The 20134-nt window shown below is 56.7% G+C and overlaps 1 protein-coding gene across 1 annotated transcript; it reads right to left on the bottom strand.

Annotated features, from left to right (window-relative positions):
• Nucleotides 1-1114: 1114 nt before the first annotated feature.
• LOC128569644 (angiotensin-converting enzyme) lies at nucleotides 1115-19815 on the bottom strand. Its single transcript, XM_053567922.1, has 25 exons — nucleotides 19461-19815; nucleotides 18637-18804; nucleotides 17963-18056; nucleotides 17244-17387; nucleotides 16345-16536; nucleotides 15661-15758; nucleotides 15164-15336; nucleotides 14616-14839; nucleotides 14176-14320; nucleotides 13821-13919; nucleotides 13451-13573; nucleotides 12912-13123; nucleotides 12183-12319; nucleotides 11052-11210; nucleotides 10750-10837; nucleotides 8883-9026; nucleotides 8541-8732; nucleotides 7070-7167; nucleotides 6764-6936; nucleotides 5759-5982; nucleotides 5337-5481; nucleotides 4994-5092; nucleotides 2299-2421; nucleotides 1799-1986; nucleotides 1115-1618 (listed from the first exon to the last, which is right to left on the bottom strand). The coding sequence occupies exons 1-25, from the start codon at nucleotides 19725-19727 to the stop codon at nucleotides 1389-1391; spliced, it is 3939 nt and encodes a 1312-aa protein (XP_053423897.1). The 5' UTR covers nucleotides 19728-19815; the 3' UTR covers nucleotides 1115-1388.
• Between the last annotated feature and the right edge of the window lie 319 nt (nucleotides 19816-20134).

Here is a 20134-nt window from a genome sequence, read left to right as displayed (position 1 = left end):
CACTCCTATGGACAACACACAGAGACGTCTGCCAGCTGGAGATTGGAGGGAAAAACACAGGCTAAGGCCATTAGGGGGCAGATACTAGGGGATGGACCAGGGGAGAGTGAAGGCATCAGGTGGGCTCAGGGCCTAGGGCCCTTATGGGGAGGCTGGGCTGGCAGGGAAGCTTCTGGCCCCAGAAAACTGACCAACTTGCATTTGGCCCCAGTTCTAGGTTTGGCATTTAAATATCTGAAAAATAGATTGTCATGTTAACTGAAAAAGGAATATCAAACTGTAAATACAGTGTGATCCCATCTAAAATATGTAAGTGCCGAGAAAAAAAGGCTGGAAAAATAACATCAAAATGTCGACAGAGCTTATCTCTTGATGTTGATACAAAGGGCTTTTATTTTCTTTAAAGTTTTTTGTATTTTCCAAATTTTCTACATAAACGTGTACATAATAGTTATAAAAATGTCCCTCAAAAGAGATTCCCCCAAACTGGGAGAAGCAAGGCCATGTGTTGGGGAAGTGAGCAGGGTGGCCTCTGGCAGTTCATCCCTAGGCTGACATGGGCAGGGGGACATGGGCACACCCAGGCCACTCTTCTCCTCTCCCTCCCTGTTCCCTCTCGGGGGGCAAGGCTTGCAAGGCTCTGTCTGGGAACCAAGGTTGCTCAGGTGAGTGGGAGGGTGCAGACCTGGCCAAGTGGACATAAAGCGAGCGCAGGCAGGAGCCCACAGTGACCACTGGGCCAGGTCACATCCTCCATGAAACAGGCCCATCCGGGGTGCCTGCCTGCAGGCAGCCAGTGGCAACCAGGAGCTTTACCTGGGGGAATCTGGCCATTTGTGGGGGCAGGTGGGGCAGGGAACCCGCACTGGGCGGGACTGGGCAGCACAAGGCTCTACACCATGTAACACCTGAGGACAGCAGCCCAGATGTTTCCCTTGGCTTCCTGGAGTCCTCCTGGGTCTATGTCTAGGTCGGCAGGGGCTGCCACTGTGCAGTGTCTGGCGGTCTGGACTGGACAGAAGGCCAGGGGCTGGGTGGGGCTGGGCCAGAGCTCTGGGAGTTCTCCGAGACAGTTCTTAGAAGAAGGTGGAAAAAGAAACCCAGTAAAGGAATCTGCTTGACTGCCAGAAGGCAGGAGAACAGCCTCTCCCTGTCCCTGGCTTCCCCTTGAGGGACACAGACTCATATGGGAAGGGGAGGACCTTTAATTGTATTCACAGACAGATTTGAAGGGTGAGGGCTGAGACACTCCTGTAGGTGCCTAAAGGAGGAGGGTAGGGATGGGGTGGCTGTCAGCTGGGAGGGGAACAGGGTGGGAAGAGGAGAGTGGGCTGGGTGTGCTCCCAGTCTTTGGTCGGAGGCTCCCTGGCTGGCCCAGGCTGGCCATCTCAGGAGTGTCTCAGCTCCACCTCGGAGCCAAACTGGGGCCCGCGGTGGGGTCTACGGATGCTGTGGTGGCGGATGCTGAAGAGCCGCTGAGTGAGTCCCAAGGTGGCCACCAGTAGAGCGACGCCCAGGAAGAGCAGCACCCACTGGCCCACACGGGCCTGCTGCGCGTCCAGGTTCAGGCCCAGGAAGTTGACGCGTCCGGCGTCCGGGAGGGGGCCTTCTGAGCGAGCTGGGCAGGGAAGCAAGGAGACAGGCGGTGGGCAGGGCGGGGCGGCCGGGTCCTGTGGCCGGGCTTCCCTGTGCTGGCTCTGAGGTCACACTTGAGTCTGCCTGGGCTGGGGAGGGGGCTCGCCCCTGCGCAAGCCCTGGGGGCTGGGCCTGGGGCTGAAGGTGGGGAGGGTGGTGGTACCGGAGTCTGGCGTCCAGTTGTACTGTGGCCAGCCCAGCTTCTCCCCATGCCGCCCGTTCTCCGTGACCAGCCAGTCCAGCAGCGGCTTAAAGTAGTTCATCATGGCGGAGGCAGACATGTTGGGCTGGCCCGTGATCAGCTTCATGGCTTCTGGCCATGGCTTACTGAAGCCCAGCTTCATGGCTTCCCTGAAAGGGAAATTGAGGACATGGCCCCTCTTGGCCCACCCTAATACCCACCCACCCCCACCCCTCTCTCAACCTAATCTTCCCTTTGAGATTGGGAGGACCTGGATGTGCTGGGGGCATAGGTTGGGGAGGAGGGATGGGGCCCCCAGGGCTCCAGTTCCCTACAAAGATGGCATATCAGGCCTGCCACAGGCTCTAGCTGGGGGTGCCCCAAATGTTAGGTGTTCCTAGAAAGGGCCCAGAGACTCTCTCAAGGCTGAGGGAGCAAGCCAGAGCATGGAAACAGTCAAAAGAGGGCTGGAGGGGACTCACGCCAAGCGCTTCCCTGCCTCCTTGGACTGATAGATGTCACATTTGTGCAGGGGGCCCTCGTGGCCAGCCGCATGGCACAGTGCCTCGTGGAACTGGAATTGGATTACGAAGCTGACAAAGTACCTGGAGCAGACGGAGAACATGGCATGTTGGGGCTAGTTGAGGGGCTTGTGCTGCTGAGTCCCAGCCCCTCCTGCCTGTTAACAGTCATACAGGGCCCAGCTCTGCTCCTCACTGGCGTCAGGGTGTCAGGGTGAGCCTACCCTGGCCTTCAGAGATGACCAAGACCCTTCCCCACTGGGCCTGTGTCCCAGCCCTCAATGTCTCGAGTGGGCTGCTCTGGGGGCAGTGGGAGGAGGGGCTCCAGAGAGTACCCATGGTGAGAGGGGCCAGGGCAGAGCTCAGCAAGGATGGGGTAGGCTGCTTTTGAGGTAGTGAGGTCTCCATCCCTGGGGTATATGTACAAGTAGAGGCTGGGTATTGCCAAATGGGTCACATGGATTGGGCAGGGTGGTCTGAGCAGGAAAACCAGCCCCAAACTGATCTTCTTATCTGAGCTGGCAGGAATTCCCTGACAGAAATCTGCCAGTCATACACCAACGTTAGTGGGTTCGAACCCAGCCCAGGCCAGCTGAAACAACAATGACAACTGCAACAAAATATAGCCGGGCATTGTGGCAGGTGCCTGTAGTCCCAGCTACTTGGTAGACTGAGGCAAGAGAATCACTTAATTCAAAAAGTTTGAGGTTGCTGTGAGCTCTGATGCCAGGGCACTCTACCGAGGGCAACATAGTGAGATTCTCTCCAAAAAAAAAAAAAAAAGAAAAATCTGCCGGTCAGAAATCTCTCCTCCTTGAAGAGAAGCAAGTCTGGAGAGGTTTTAAATGTCCCCAACCCATAGCACAGGCCTCACTTTGAATACAGGGAAGTAAACAATGGGTCACTGACTCCCCTGACCCTTCTTAAAAGTGCTTTGCTAAGGCTGCTGGTCACAAGGTATGTTTTCTTTTCTTTTTCTTTTTCTTTTAAAGACAGAGTCTCACTCTGTCACCCTGGATGGACCGCAGTGGCATCATCCTAGCTTACTGCAACCTCTGTGGGGTTCGCTCTGAGGTGATGCTCCTGCCTCAGTCACCAGAGTAGCTGGGACTACAGGAGCACACCACAGCACCCAGCTAATTTTTCTGTTTTTAGTAGAGATGGGGTCTTGGTCTTGCTCAGGCTGGTCTCAGACTCCTGAGCTGAAAGGATCCTCTTGCCTTGGCTTCCCAGAGTGCCAGGATTACAGGTGTGAGCCACTGTGCCTGGCCAAAACGTGCAATGTGTTTTTCCAGAGCTGCCACATCTCCGTTGCCCACCCCTGCTTGGAAAATTGTCTGCATTAAGCTTGGAACCTAACCATCACATAGGCCCTGCTGTCTGGGTGACAGTGAGTGACAGCGTGGAACCCCTGAAACCACTCCAAGTGGCAGGTGTGGGATTGGACATTGTGGTCATCTCTGGAGCACCATCTAGGGATGTGCAAGGTACTCCAAGGCTGCCCCCTGAGCAGGTGCTCTCTCCCTTCCTGGACTGTCCCACAATTAGTCACCAGGGTTTGATGTGCTGGCACCAATAGCCCTCTTGATTGCTGGGTGGCCTGGGCTGCCTGAGGCCCAGGGTTACCTGGAACTATGCCCTGGGGTCTTCCCAGCCCGCAACTTCCCAGCAGGACTCCACATCTTATAATCAGTCTTACCTGCCCTCAGCCAGGGCCCTGCTGTGGCATAGGGAAGGGAAGGCACTATACTGAGCACACCCAGCTATGGCTGCCCGACCCAAAGACCTAGTGAGCAGAGGTATGTGCTGTTCCACCAGTGGGCTATGGAGCACTGTGGGCTCCAGCCACCTTGTCCAGAGCATGCTGAGAAGTTTGCCCTTATGACTATGCTGCAAAATGGGATTCATAGAAGAGGAAACAGAAGCTCATAGAGATTGAACAATTTTCTCAAGAAAACAAAGTAGTAAAGATGAGGTCTGAACCTAGTTCTGTCTTACCCCAAACCTGTGACTGTAACCATGCCCCAGTGACTTTGCCTTCTAATTTACTGGGTCCCTAGCCCTGAATTCTAGTGTGCAGAAGGGGCTTCTGGGTATAGCTCAAATTGTACCACAGGCACTATGTTCAATAATAGTAAAAGAATTACCATCTTGTTTTAAAAACAAAGCGACAGGCTCAGCACCCGGAGCTTAGTGGTTAGGGCGTTAGCCACATACACTGGGGCTGGTGGGTTCGAACCTGGCCAGGGCCTGCTAAACAATGACTACAACAAAAAAATAGCTGGGTGTTGTGGTGGGTGTCTGTAGTCCTAGCTACTGGGAGGCTGAAGCAAGAGAATCGCTTAAGGCCAAGAGTTTGAGATTGCTGTGAGCTGTGATGCCATGGCACTCTACCAAGGGTGATACAGTGAGATTCTGTCTCAAAAGAAAAAATAAATAAGTAATAATAAAAAATAAAAACAAAGCAACAGTGCTCAGGTCAGGATCTAGTCACGTGTCACGGTTAATGTTAACTACTCAGGGGTCTTGTACCATTAGTCAACTTTCAGGTTGAGTTTCTGGTTTGAATTGTTATAAAAGACCAGCAGTGACCGCAGTTTAAGCACTAAGCTGTGGGCACGGCTCCTCTGGTACACCCTCCTCCTGTCCCTGTTACCTGATGTAAGGCACACTTGAAGAAATGTGGAACTTGGCTCCTGGGTCAAAGTCACCTTGAGACCTGGGCACTGGGGGGCAGAGACCCTGGTACTTCAGCCTGTCAAGAGGGAACAGATGTTGGACGGCAAATTTGGGCAGAACCAAGCAGGGAGGGATTTGGCATTTTGAAGGATGATCCCTGCGCCTGGGGCTACACAGGGCACCCCACTCACCTGTGGGCTGTGCCTCAGTGTAGCCACCTGCTACATCCCCTTGCTCACCCTTGATACTGGCCCATCCTCAGACACACAGGCACACATGGACCCCGAGGTCCCCTCAGCCCACATCGGGTGATCTAGTACCTGAGGCTCCACCACTCCTGGTTGTAGTTCTCCTTGCTGATGCTCCCATCAAATACCCTCCAGCGCCACTGGTCGACGAGGTAGCTGAAGGGGATAAAGGCCACCTTGTCGAGTGCCATCTTCATCAGAAAGTTGATGTCGTTCTCTGCCAAGGGGAGGGAGCCCAGCCATCAGCCCTTTGCCTGTATCTTGCCAGCTCCTAGTCCTTGGCCTCATGAGCGTGTGTGGCTGGAGGGGAGGGGGCCCTGTGACCTGCCTCCAGGGATGGTTGGGGTGCTCTATCTTCCCAGGCTCACCCTGCTGGTGGGCCCCCCTTCCCTACACTCTGTCCCAAACCTCTGCCCCACTAAGTTCCCCTCCCCCACCCCAAGGCCACCCCTTCTTGGCCCTTAGCCCCCCAGGGCCTCCTGTTCCCCTCTCACCATAGCCAACGCCGTCGCTACTCAGCAGGTTGAGGCTGTGTAGGTGCTTAGGGGTAGACACAGAGAGGGCCAGCACGTCCCCAATGGCTTCGTGAAAGCCTGGGTTGGCACCCTCTCTCAAGGCCACAGGCAAGTCCTTGTACTGCATGAAATACTGGATGTGGCCCATTTCGTGGTGGGCCACCACCAGTTCCTCCATGTTCACAGTGGTGCACTGCTTGATCCTGGAACGTGGGTGGAGGAGAGGATGCCAGGAGAGGACAGTGAGAAGCCCTGGGTAAAGGGGCCCACGGTTCTTGCTGCTTCCAGAGAGGGCCCCGACACTGTTGTATTCAGGGCACAGCACTGCCCGCCACGGGAAGGAAGGTGAAAGGGGACATCCAGGGAGCCCGAGGGGAGAGGGAAAGAGTGGGAGAAAGAGACTCCAATTTCCTTGAGCTCCAGCCCACCCAGCCTGGTGCTTCCAACTGTACAAAGTGCTTGCTCTGGAGGCACTGGGATGCTCAGTCATGTGCTTTCTAGAATGTATGGCCCATGGTTTCCCATGTTCACATTTTATCCCCCAAGTCCAAGACTTCCTGAGAAAAACTAGTGTCTGGGCTACTCTGTGTCTCATGCAGCCCAATGGCAATGAGCAGGGGTCCTGGGAGAGCCCCATGCCAAGCGAATCCCATGTCTCTGTTGTTCTCATAAGGACAGGGTCTCAAGAGAGCTGCCCCGCTCTGTCTAGCTGTTCCTCTGACTCCCCATAAAAGGGAGGTTCCCCGATCCCATCTACACTCAGCTCTCCAGACTCAGCCCTCAGGCCTCTGAAGGCCGGAGGGCAGACAGATGGATGAACCCTGTCTGCTTTGGCTCCCTGTCTGCCCAGGCCTCAGTCCCATACTCCAGCCCTGCCCTCCCACTCTGTTCCCTCTGGCTGAGGGAGTGGCCATGGAGCCTTTATGTGCACATCCCCTTGCCCACTGGGCTCAGGAAGGAAGCCTCAGCTCCGGCTGGACATACCGGAAGTCCTTGCCATTGTAGAAGTCCCAGGCTGACGCATGGCACACCACCTCCCGCCCATCAGTCGGTTTCTCCAGCATCGACTTGTTCCAGAACTCGGGGGGCACAGGCAGCAGCCCCAGGGATGTGAAGAAATTATCAGCTTCCTTAAACATCCTTCTGGGTGTCCAGCCCTGCAAGCAGAGGGAATTCTGCCCAAACTGGGGGCGCTGGGGACAGACTTTGTGCCACAGGGGTAAGGAATTCTTGAATGAGAGGGCCCCTCCCCCACGAGCAGGGCCTCCATGTCCCGGGGCCAGTGCAGACCTGCTTTATCATGGCCTCTGTGGCGTCCATGGACGGGGCTGAAGGGAAGGGCACCACTAAGTCGTAGATGTTGGACCAGGTCTGCGCCCACATGTTCCCTGCAGGTGGAGGGGTGGGGAGAGACGGCAGAGACAGGAGAGACAGATACTAATACTTCTTTAGGCTGGGCGTCATCCTACAGGAAGAGGGATTCAGATCCTAGTCCTGCCAGCCACACCAGCATCTCTAGAGCACCTACTGTTTGCAAACTGTGCTAGACATTTAGCATTCATCATCTTTGCTGTGCACATCCCGCCCACAAGGTCATCACTTCCCTGGTTACAGGTGAGGCCCTTCCTTGCTGGTCACCTTTGCTGTCCACACAAGCAGTGAAAGCCAACTTTTTATAAAATAGCTGGATGGCAGAGGAAATGGAGGCTGGAATATTAGGTGACCTGCCCAGGGGCCATGTTTCCTAAGCAATAGAGCTGGGATTTAAAGGCTGGCAGGCCACCTTTTTGATCACTCTGCTGTGTCCCCTCTGCACTGCCTGAGGTCAGTTTAGGTAGCCACCTGTCAGAAACTCTGGCAAGAACCAACCATCTCCTTCAGGAGAGGCTAAAGCTTCTGTGTCAGGGTAAGAAAATAGCCCACTTCTCCAGAACTAAAGAGAAGGAAGATATTCAGAATGAGTAGAAGGATCAGAAATAGATTTGGAGCAAAGATTCTTTCATAGCCAAGGGAAGTTAAGCTTGTGCTGACATCAGATAAAGTCTAAAATATAAACCAGTGAGAGCGAGTGAGAGTGACGGAGAGAGCAAGACAGACAGAGTGAGGGAGCTGTGCCTGGTCATTCCTACTTTGTCGACCCTGGCTCTGCCCCAGCTCCCAGGCCAGCCTGCGCACATTGCTTCCCCTCCTGGGATCTGTGTTTCTCAGCTATTGAGCTGATGCTCTGGCCTCACCAGAGGCCATCTTCTGGGGGCTCCCCCCTTATGACTTCTAAATGGTCTGTGGCCGTGTGTGGCCTCTCTGCTTCCCCTGAAATGCATCTACATTCTTGAGATTCTTCATTGTCCCAGTTTCCTTAGCCTGAACGCTGTCTGTACCTGTCCTCTCCTCCCCCGTTTCCCATCTATCAAAACCTGCCACCTCCCAAGGGCTTGATCACAGGTCACCTCTTGGGGAAGCATCCCCAGCTCCCACTTGAGGCCCCTTCCTTGCCTTCCACCTGAGGTTCATGGAGCCTCAAGTTTTGACGGGTGATGTGGTGTCCCCTGACAAGATTATGAACTTCTCCTGCCACCATGGAGAAATCTTTCTTCTATGGTGACTTGCACAACGTAGGTCTGTACCAAATGTGGCACCAAATGCAAGTAGCCACCCCTGCCAGTGCCCACCCCCCTGCAGCCTTGGCAACTTTCCCCCCAGGGATGGAGTCTTCTCACTACCCAGCCTGTTCACTGCCCTCGGGCCCAGCCTGTGCCCTCACCCAGCAGATGCGCAGGGATGGGGCCCTCCAGGTTGATGTGCTGAGCCCCATAGTGGCGGTGCAGGGCGCGGCGCACATAGGCGTGCAGGTTCAGGTAGAGCGGCTGCAGCTCCTGGAACAGCTGCTCCAGGTTCTGCTCCAGGGACGGCATCTCATATGTGGACCTCCATGAGTCCCCTCCGTCTATGTAGCCTGCAGCGGGGGACATAGCCAGTCTCTCTGAACCTGTGCCCATTCCCCCAGCACCTCCCCGTCTCTTTTTTCCCAGGCTTAGGGACTCAGGGACTTCTTTAAGGAACCTGGGAGGTTGAGAAACAGAGAGCCAGCACCACTGGGACTCACCATTGAGCCGAGCAGCCTTGTTGGTGAGTTCCACGTACTTTGGGAACAAAGGGAGGATGGCTCTCCCCACTTTATCCCGCCAGCTCTTCCAGGCCCATAACAGTTCGTAGTATTTCCGGGAGGTGGCCATCACACTTGTCAGATCTGTGGGGCGGGGGGTCAAACAGCTTGAGCCCTAGCCCTTGGCTCAGCCCTCAGCTGCTTCTGGGGGGAACTCACAGATTCTCAGAGCAAGAGTAAAACTGCTGAGACCATGTCAAAGTTCCCCGCCCCAGAAGAAGGCGCAAGGCAGTTGGGCAACCTGACCCTCGATGCCAGGTTATGCTCACCCCATTTCAGAACATGCTACACGGTACCTAATTTTCACAGGGAAAGTAAATTCAATACAGTTTATTTAGTACGAAATGTATTTTGAGAATTTCACATCAGTTCTCTGGTGATGTGAGTCATTTCACTATGGGTCAGGGACCTGACGGCCCAGGCCAGATGACAGGGGTGCCAGACACGGGGGCAGGGGCTGAATGTCACGCTCTCATTTACTCTTCTCCATCAACACACACATGTACACAGACAGGCACATGTGCACACATGTGTATACACGGACACACATGCAGAGGCGCATACGTGCGCACAGAGGCACACGCCCCCACCCCCTCAATGTTCTTTCTCCTGTTTATTTTCCATTGCCCCCTCTACATGTCCTTGTTCTAACATGGGAGCTGGGCTAGAGGCCAGAAAGATCCATTGCCCAGGAGAGCTTCCTCATGGAAAAGCGGAAGGAAAAGTGGAAGGAAAAGCTTTATGCCTCTAGCTCCCAGCCCTGGAGAGGGCAGGCGGGGAGAGACTCTGGCTGGGGTGAGCTCCTTCCAAGGAGTCAGGGTAAGAGGAGCCAGCCAGCCTGGAGAGAAGGTGGGCTGCAGAGAGCCATCTGCACCTGTGCAGGGGGAAGTAGTGGGAGAGGGAAGGAGGGGGGCCCAAGCTCTCGTCTGGCGGTCCTAGGGGCTCTGTGACTCTGTGTGACTCAGTCTCTTTATCAGTCATATGCTGGGGAGGGGCCTGAGAAAGCCAGAGAAGGTGGAAGGTGTGTGTGTGCATCATGCTCTTGAAGTACAAATTTGAAGTCCCGCTGCTCTGAGGGACAGAGAGCAGAGACGGGGGAACAGGAGAGACGAGAGAGCCCAACCATGGAGGGTGGCTCCCGGGGAGGGGCAGTGAGCCAGAGCATAGCATGAGGGAGGTGCTGGCTGTCCATGGGGCAGACAACACCCACTCCCAAGGAAAACTCGGGCACTTTCTTGGGCACGCTGATCCCATGAGCTGATCCCTGACCTGCCTTCACCAGTCAGGCAGCGTCACCTGTGACCCAGCTAGGCCCACTTCCCCTCTTGGGAGTGTACCCTAGGAATCCCCACAAACACCTCCTGTGCACAGTGTGCACTGCAGTGAATGGTGATCCCCCAAATCCATGTCCACTGAGAGCCTCAGAATGTGATCTCATTTGGAAATAGGGTCTTTGAAGATGTAATTACTTAAGATGAGGTCATATGCGATTAGGGTGGGCCCCAGTCCAATGACTGGTGCCTTTTATAAGAAAATAGGAAAATAGACTACTATGGTTTGAATGTGTCCCCAAATTTCATGTGTTGAAATTTAATCCCAATTTCATATGTTGATTAGAGGTGGGGCTTTTAAGAGGTAAGTAGGATTAATAAGGTCATGGGATTCAGCTCATGGGATCAGCTGATCCCCCTCACTTGGCTGCGCCCCCGACCCCACACCTGGCAGTGCCAACCCCATGCCTGGGTGCACCTCTGACTCCACCCCAACCCAGCCCCCACCTCGCTCATCCTCCCGGGTGTGCTCTCACCAGGCTCCAGCTGCAGACAGGTGCCGTTCGTGTGGCACACAGCGGCCACGCTGTACGTGGTTTCCATGTCCAGCAGGATCTTATCATACTGCAGGAGGAGGAAGAGGGGCCATGAGCCGTCTCTCTGCTGCCTATAATGACCCCGGCCCATGGGGGAGGACCTGGGGGAACACATTCCCTGAAGGAGCTGCCTCTGTCATTCTGTAGGTGTGTGTTGCTGTGGCAGACACCATGACTTGGTAAACCAAGGAAGAGGAAGCAGCAGGAAGGCTGGTTCCTGCTCCCCTCCGCATGCCACATACCTCCTCCAGCTCCCTGGCAGGCAGTGCTGCCCGATCTAGGTCCTGAACCTTCTTTATGATCCGCTTGGTGGTGGCATTCTGGAAGGTGCTCACATCAAACTGCCTGGCTCGGATGCCCCACTTCAGAGTGTGGTTGGCTATCTCCAAGTTCTTTTGCAGCTGAGGGCACAAAAAATGGTGTCAGGGGGCCTAGGATTTTTGGAGCAGCCTCTGAGCAAGACACATCATGGGGGAGCCAGAGAACTGGAGGTGGCGGGGAGGGGGCAGTTTGATCAAATTGCAGGGTTTGCCCATAAAGACCCTCTTCAAGCTGGTGACTGCTATTGAGCAAGACTTATCTGGGCAGGGAAGGGGAGGGGAAGCCCACCACACCACACGTGCTAATGCCCTTAGTATGGAGGCAGCTTGGTATTAGTTCTATGGCCTCTCTGTGCCTCTGGATCCCATCTGTAAAATGGGAATAAGACCACCAATTTTGCAAGGCTGTTGAGGAACAGAAGAGGCAACAGATGTAAAGTGACAAGGAGCAGGAGCCAGCACACGGCAGGGAGTCCTCAAGAATGTGAGTTCTCTGTGGTCAGGACAGTAACCATATGTGGCTTGCTGCCTTGGCACAGTGTGTGCTCAACAGATGGGCGGGGGATGTGGGGGTGGAAGGGAGTGCAGCTCTGCCACGGGGCAAGCAGGGGCTTTCAGTCTTTCAAAAAGTGACTCAAAGGCTGGGCGAGGTGGCTCACACCTGTAATCCTAGCACTCTGGAAAGCCAAGGTCAATGGATTGCCTGAGCTCACCAGTTCGAGACCAGCCTGAATAAGAGCAATACCCTCTCCCTAAAAATAGCCAGGAGTTGTGGAGGGTGCCTGTAGTCCCAGCTAGTTGGGAGGCTGAGGCAAGAGAATTGCTTGAGCCCAAGAGTTTGAGGTTGCTGTGAGCTATGATCCCACCAGGACACTCTACCCAGGGCGACAGAGTGAGACTCTGTCTCAAAAAAGAAATATTGCTGAAGCATCAAGTCCCTGCCCACCCAGATCTGAAGTTGAGTGTTGTTTTAAATATCCTATTTGAAGCCATGTGCTGTGGGTGTGTCTGGGTATCTGGGCACACGCGGGTGGCAGGTGGCAGAGTTCTCACCAGAATCTTGCCGGCCTCCGTGGTGATGTTGGTGTTGTAGTTCCAGTTGGCCTCTGCATACTCATTACATACCACCTGGGATATCTGGTCATATTCTTCCACAAACTTATTGGCCTCAGCCTCATCGGTCACCAGGTCTGTAGGACAGAATAGAGGGAAACACAAGCTTTCCCTTGCCCTCTCTAGGGGCAGTTTCGCCTGAATACTCCCCCACCTGATGCCCCACCTCAGCCACCCCCTTGTGCCCCTCTCCCGAAAGGTCCCACTTAGGTTCCGGGTTGTCTGGAGGATTGTTATTTTGAGGACTGTTGTCTGCTGGGTTGTTGTCTGGCTGCTGGTTGTTTCCTGGCTGGTTGTCCCCTGGTTGACTGTCACTTGGTGGTTTGTCACCTGGCTGGGGACCAGCAGGGGGTGCCCATAGCATAGCAGCAGGAAGAGGAGGCTGGGCAGTCCTGGAGCAGCCCAACCGTGGCCCATGGCCGCAGGAGAGCAGAGCCCTGCAGCCACTGCCCCCTGGCCAATAAGAGCGGAGCCTGCAGTGTGACCTCATAGAGCAGCATGCTGCCAGCCTGCCCCCAGGGCCCTCAGGTCTGGGTGCGCCCTTTCTAGGATGTCAGGAAAGAGACATGTCTAGCACAGGGTGCCAGAGCACAGCTGACCAGGGAGGAGCCTGGGCCCAGAGCCTAGAGTTGAGGACTCGTCCTAGCCCCACCCCACATGGGGCTTTACCAATGCCTTCCGGATAGTTCGTGGGCAAGGGAGGGCGCCACTGGTATTCTGGCCAGCCCAGGACCTCATTGTTCTGCTGGTTCTGCTCCTGCAGCCATTGGCTGACCGGCTGGAAGTAGTCAAGCAGCGGCTGAGCATCTAGGGCGTCTGAGCCGGTCATATCCTTCAGCACCTCCTGCCAGGGCCTGGATGAGCCCGCCTGTAGCACCTCCCTGGCAGGCAGGGTAGGAGCCATGGGCATAGGGGTTCAGGATGGGGTCCCCTACTGGACTCCGGCCCACATGCCCCACTTCAAGCCGCTTCTGTCCTCCACTGAACAGCAAGAACAACAGCAATAAGACTCCAGGGCCTCATCTCTGTGAGGGTGTCAGGGGACATTTGTCTTGCCACATGCCAGCCAGAAGGCCCACTCAATAAATACTTGATGAGAGAGACAGAAGGAATGCACCCCCATCAGCCCAGCCTGGTGGTGCCCCACCCGGGGTGGCCAGTCACCTCCTGATACCCTCTGCCACCTGCCCCCACTTCCCAACACGCACTGGAGCTTGGCCCCCGCCTGGGCGGACTTGTGGATGTCACACTGGTGCAGTGGGCCCTGGTGGCCTGCCTCCTTGCACAGGGCTTGGTGGAACTGGAACTGCAGGATGAAACTCACAAAGTACCTGCAGGCACAGCAAAGCATCACGGTCTCTGGCTCAGGCACTAGCCAGCTCTTTGCAGGGCAGAGGCTGGACTAGGGGCTGTCTTGCGGGAGAGGGAAGGACAAAGTCTGGCTCAGGAGAGGGGTCACTCTGACTCTGGGCCCTTTGGGGTCTGGAAGAACATGAGGACAAGCCCTGGGGATCACAGGAGGCGAGGACAGAGCGGCAGGTGCGACAGAACTGGGGGGAGGGGCAGGGGCAATAGTACCTGATGTATGGTGTCACATTTGGGATATGAAACTTAGCTCCAGCATCAAAGTGGGTTTCGTTTCGGACAACTGGAGGACAGATCCCTTGATACTTGGTCCTAGAAGAGGATGGTTAATGTCTTGGGGCCTAGAGGTTGCACATAGACTGATTTTATGTAGCTTCAGTAGAAACAGCATTCCCCACCCAGCCACTTTCCCTATTCTCGGGCAATTTTGGAAGATTTCTAGAGCAGGGAGCTTTAGGAAGGAGAGGAGAAGGCGGGCATCATGGTGAGGTCATCACTCAGAAAAGGTCCTAGGATGGCCTGAGATGGGCTGTGCCACTGGGGGCCAAGCCCCTTCTGCCATTCTCACCGAAGATACCACCAGTCAAAGTTGTAGCGGGAAGGAGGTGTGCGCCCACTAAACACTCCCCAGCGCCACTGGTCCACCAAGTAGCCAAAGGGCAGGAAGGCAATCTTCTCCAGAGCCATCTTTAGTAAGTAATTAATGTCACTTTCTGTCGGGAGATAAGATAGGGGGAGAGAGGTCTGAGGGCTCAGGGTTCAGCTGGGAGAAGGTGTGCTGGGAGCCAGCAGGTAAGGCTAGGCAGATGTAGATGGGGGTGGCTGGGGCCCTTTTCAGAAGAGGGCCCTCAAGGAGCACTGAGCTGGGCTCAGGGTGGGCTGTGGGATGCCAGGTAGATCCCAAACCCTTCTCCTTGATTTGGGGCTGGGAGACAAAGGGCAAAGCTTCAGGAAACGGTGGGGTTTGGGTGGGGCTGGGCTAGGTCAGGTCCTCTCTGCTCCCCATACCTGTGTCATTAGTGACATGATCCAGTAGGCCAATTTTGTGCAGATGTGCTGGAGTGGTGACCGAGAGTGCTAGCACATCCCCGATGGCCTCGTGAAAGCCAGGATTGGCACCCTCGCGCAGGGAGACGGGCTGGTCCTTATATTGCAGGTAGTACTGCACGTGGCCCATCTCGTGGTGCACTGTGGACAGCTGGTCCATAGTCACCTGTGTGCACTGCTTGATCCTGGGGTGTGGAGAGGGCAAAGATGAGGTTGCAGAACAGGGTGAGGCAGGGGCTAGCCCCAGGGAGGTGAGCACCTGACAGGAATGAGGGCGCTGCCCTAGGGCTTGAATAAAGGAAAACCTTTATCCTGCCCTGCCCACCACTAGGGCCTTCTTTCTCCATCCCAAGGCACGGGGTTGGTTACTTCTCACAGCTGCCAGGGAAGGTGGCCTTATGGGCCACGTATGCCCGATAGGCCTGGAATAGACCCAACCCCCAGCCAGAGCCAGGGCGGGATAGGGGCAGGCCTGGGAACCAGCCTTCCCACTCCTCCTAGGTGGAGACCTGAAGTCCTTCCTGTTGTAGAAGTCCCAGGCTGAGGCATGGCACACCACCTCCCGCCCGTCAGTTGGCTTCTCCAGCATCGACTCTGCCCAGAACTCCGGAGGCATGGGCAAGAGCCCCAGGGAAGTGAAGAACTCCTCTGCCACCCGGAACATGTGCGTGGCGTTCCAGCCCTGGTGGCGGGTGTGGGAACAGGTCAGGGGGCAGGCCTGGAGTCCCCCACACAGGTCAGCTCCCTCTGTGCTGAACCATAGCAGGTCAGAACTGCTGACCACAGCTACTCCATCTGCCACCATGGGACCTGCAGGGAGGGGCTGGCACCTCCTGAGGACACAGATCCCAGCTCCAGGCTTACGTAGACACTCTATGTGCTGCTCTGTGAAAAGGCAGGGCCGCGCTTGCCCCTGCCCACCTCATGCAACCCCTACTGCTCCTCCCCCATTTCTCTGACTCCTCTTGTTGCTCCCCCACCCCTGGCAGCAGATCCCAGAGCTCACCTGCTGCACCATAGTCCTGGTGACATCGAGGTTGGGCTTGCCTGGGAAAGGCACCACCATGTCGTAGATGTTGTCCCAGCTCTGGGCCCACATGTCTCCTGGATGGAGGAAAGGAGCAAGACCACTTGACCTCCCCATGTATGTCACTGAGTGGCACCCTTGGCATCTGGCACCGGGACCCTGGGGTGCTCCAGGGCAGCAGACCTAGCTCAGGGCCAGGAATCTCATGTTGGTCCCACCCACCCCTCTGAATGCCCCGTGTCCCCGGGGGTTGGCAGAGCCATGTGTGAGCCCACCATGCTGCTGCTTGCTGCCCTTTCTGGCTGTGCCAGGGTCCCTGCCTCCTAGTCCCCACCAGACTCGCTTCCTTGGGCATGAACTAGGACTGAGACTTTCTCCACCAGACCTGGGGCCAGACCTTCAGTGTGACTCCTAGCTCAGCCTTCTACTAGCTTTCTGCCAGCTGAGTCACTCATGGCCCATAAGGGGTGAGAGGATTGCCTGCTCCCTGGTGGTACTGAGCCTGCTACAGGCTCCTGTCTGTGGAAGTGAGCAGGACAATGTGCCATACATGTGAGATGTGACAATGACCACCCACTTTCCATTACCCTGGATGTCTCCCCGTGCCTGCCCTCAGGTCCACACCTCTCTGGGACTTGAGTGGAGGCAAGGTCAAGTCCTTACCCAGCAGATGAGCAGGGATGGGTCCCCTGAGGTTGATGTATCTGTCCCCATATCGGCGGTGCAGTGCGCGGCGGACGTAGGCATGGAGGTTCAGGTAGAGGGGCTCTAACTGATGGTAGAGGTGCTCCAGATCCTCCTCAAAGGTGGCTGAGTTGTACCAGGAGCGCCAGTAGGCCCCTGTGTCTGAGAAGCCTGGCAAGCAGGAGGGTGGGGTATGTGACTCAGATCCCAATCTCAGCACCTCCATTGCCCAGCTACAACTTGGCTATTCACCCTGCTCAAGGCCAAGTACCTGCCAGCTAGCTGGACCACATGGCTCTATAGTTCTTTTTTTTTTTTTTTTTTGTAGAGACAGAGTTTCACTTTATGGCCCTTGGTAGAGTGCCGTGGCGTCACACAGCTCACAGCAACCTCCAACTCCTGCGCTTAAGCGATTCTCTTGCCTCAGCCTCCCGAGTAGCTGGGACTACAGGCGCCCGCCACAACGCCCGGCTATTTTTAGTTGCAGTTCAGCAGGGGCTGGGTTTGAACCCGCCACCCTCGGTATATGGGGCCGGCGCCTTACTGACTGAGCCACAGGCGCTGCCCGGCTCTATAGTTCTAACTAGGGGCTGCACCATGCTCCAGCTAAATAGACCCTGGAGAGTACCAGAGACAGAGAAGGGAGCTGGGACCAGGAGCAGCAGCAGGAGGGCCAAAAGGAGCAGCCAGCAGCATGGTAGAGGCTTGGTGGGCACAGGGAGGGTCCCATCTCTACTAGCTTTGAGAACCAAAAGGGTGTAGACTCATATAACCAGCTTCTCTGTCCACCTCCAGGCCTGGCGCTCAGTGGAGACAGATGACAAGAGGACACTGGGCAGTTGGGAAGGGCTGCTCCGGGCTGGGGGAGGCCTGCTCACCATCCTGCCTGTAGGCCTCGTTGCTGATGCTGGTGAAATCCTGGTATAGGGCTTTCAGCGGGATGCCCACGGCGTCATGCCAGCCCTCCCAGGCAAACAGCAGCCTAGCATAGCTTCTTGAGGAAGCCAGGATGTTGGTGAGTTCTAGGATGCAGGCGAATGGGGTCAGTTAGAAGGCTTCCATGTCGAAGCCCACCTTCTGAGACTTCCTCAACATCATGATGTCCCAAAGCCTGGGGCCATCTACGGGCTGGATGGGATGGGGCTAGGAGCTGTGCAGAGCAAACACCAGGTAGGGTCCTGTCCCCAGAGAAATGATCTAAGGTAGTTGACACTGAGAGGACATGGCTCCTTGGAGGGGCTGACCTCAAGACTGTCTCATACATGAAGTTGGGATAGGGGTATAGGGGAAGCCACGAGGGGCCCAAGGCCTATGGAGGGCTCTTGAGGAAAGTAAGATGACCCACCTAAGGGAAGGCCAGGCAGCCAGGAGCAAGGCCTGTGGTGACTGAGACATATGTGGTGATGGGACTGGGGACCAGAGGTTTCGGAAGTGAGTGTGTCAGAAGCAGGGTGTATCTGCACAGTCCAGCCCCAAGTGGAGGCAATGCCGTTGGGTTTACTATTCCCTCCATAGGCCCTATGGATTACCATGCCATCCCCCTGAGTGCAGCAGTGGGGTGGGGCAAAGGCTGGAGAGGGCAGCAGCAGGGCTGTACCTGGGTCCAGGGACCAGCAGGTGGCAGTCTTGTTAGGGAAACAGAGCTTGGTGGTGGAGTAGATCCTGCTCATATTGGTTTGCAGGGAGAGGTACTGGGGAGTTAGAGGTGAGGAAATGTTAGGGATAAACAGCTCCCAGAGGCAGTCTGACCACCCCCTCCTCATGCTGCTTGGAGGAAAAGGTGGCTCAGAGAGGGGATATGGCTTGGACGAGGCCACACAGTGGCATCTGGGCCACTTCTGATCACTAACACAATGATTCTCCTTCCAGTGGGGGCAGTCTGCAGAGAGGCAGGCAAGAGTGCTGAGAGTTAGGGGGCAGGTCCCAGCTCTGTCACCACCCTGCAGGGAGGTCAAATCTCCCATTCTCTGGCTTTGGGGACCTCTCAGTCCTTTTCAACCTTTCTAAGGAAGCCCATAAACCAAACCAGCCTAGGGAGAAATTTACCTGAATTGACTTTATAATACTTGCTTTAACATACAGTAACTTCCCATCCCACCTCCAAGGAAAATCAACGCTTCAGGGAGCCATTCCATGCTTGCCTGGGCTTGCCTTACAGCCCAGGCCCATACAGATCCCCGGATCTCCCTCCCTGTTAGGCTGCTCCCCTGCCACCTCCTTGGGGCACTGGGAGGCACCTCCTCCGGTTCCGCCTCCACCCCTCAGGCTCACCTGCTGCTGCTTGGCCAGGGGCAGGTTGGCAGGGCCCAGGGTACACACAGCTCTGATAACTTTGCGCAGCTTTGGATCAGTGAAGTTCTGCCAGATGGGCCCATACAGCTCCTTGGCCTTCTGGCCCCAGGCCTCTGCAAACTTTTGGCTGAGCAGGGCTGCTTCCTCCTGGGGACAACAGGAGGGCAGAGAGGATGTAGGGAGGCCGCTGCTTAGTCAGGTGTCATATGGGAGAGGCCCTGGTGCTGAGAGAGGGGAGGAAGGGAGGCCGAGGGCTTCCAGACCCCTTGCCCTGCAGAGATCCCTGTCCTGGAGACTGGAGTTTGCCGGAGCAGTGTCCCCTAATCCTGGGCGTCTGGGCAGGAAGTGGGGTAATCTGCCCCAGGGGAGCACTGGAGCACAAATTGAGGCCTGAACAGAGGCAGGGCGAGGGGAGGGTGAATAGACCATGGAGGATGGTGACAGGAATAGTGTCCCGAGATGGGTAGGCAACGATCATAGAGAGCCACGGTCACACTGCAGAGTGAGGTACCCTCAGGGATGACCGCGGCTGCCCCAGCCCCATCCCAGGGCGCTGTCTCCTGGGACAGTCTCAGAGGAGCCAGACTCATCCCTTCAATTCCCCCGTCTTGGGGGCTGACCACGCGCCCAGCCGGGTGCTGAGCACCTACCGCCAGGCTGACATGCGAGTGGAGAGAGGGGAGACCCGTGCGCGGCCCCGATGGGGGCCCCGTTCCAGGGCGCGTGCCCGCCCGCCCCCGCGCCAGGCCGCCGGCCGGTGATTGGCCGCTGCGGCCCCGCCCCGCCCCGGCCCGGGCGCACACCTGGCGTTGCGCATTCTCCGCGGTGATGTTGGTGGCGTACGCCCAGCTGGCGGCCGTGCTCTGGAACTGCACCTGCTCAGCGCTCGAGTTGTAGCTCTGCGCAAACAGCTGCGCCCCCGCCTCGTCCGCGGAAAAGTTGCCCGGCAGCAGCCCGAAGTCCAGCGCCTGGGCCGCGGGCGACGGCGGCAGCAGCAGTAGCTGCAGCAGCGGCAGTAGCGACAGCAGCGGCGGCGGCCCAGACCCCCGGAGGCCAGATGCGGCCCCCATGGCGCGGAGCGCGGCGTGGTGCTGCCCCTTCTCCCGCGCCGCGGCCGCCGTGCGGATTATAAAACCCAGCCACCGCCGCCTTCCGACACACGCCCACCTCCCCGCCCCGCCGCGCTTCCTCCTCGGCTCCAAAGTCCCCCGCGGCAAGGGCCGAAGGAGCGGGGCGGGGGCCAAGCTTCTCGGCCCGCCCCGGGCAGGGGCGCCAGCCGGGGAGGGGCCGAGGTGCAGGCCGGGGCTGCTGGGGCTGGAGCAGGCTTCCTCAGAGGGAGCTAGAAAGGGGATGCCCTTTCTGAAGATGAAGGGTGTTTGCTAAACACTAACGCCGCAAGGTGCGGTCGAGCAGCCTCGGCCCCCGGCCGGGGAGCCCAGTAGCCTGACTTCCCAGCTAACCTCCCCGGGGCCTCGGG

This window comes from Nycticebus coucang, chromosome 18, assembly GCF_027406575.1.
Source record: "Nycticebus coucang isolate mNycCou1 chromosome 18, mNycCou1.pri, whole genome shotgun sequence".
Taxonomy (NCBI): domain Eukaryota; kingdom Metazoa; phylum Chordata; class Mammalia; order Primates; family Lorisidae; genus Nycticebus; species Nycticebus coucang.
Note: the sequence above shows the minus strand (reverse complement) of the source record. Positions and strands in the feature narration are given on the sequence as shown.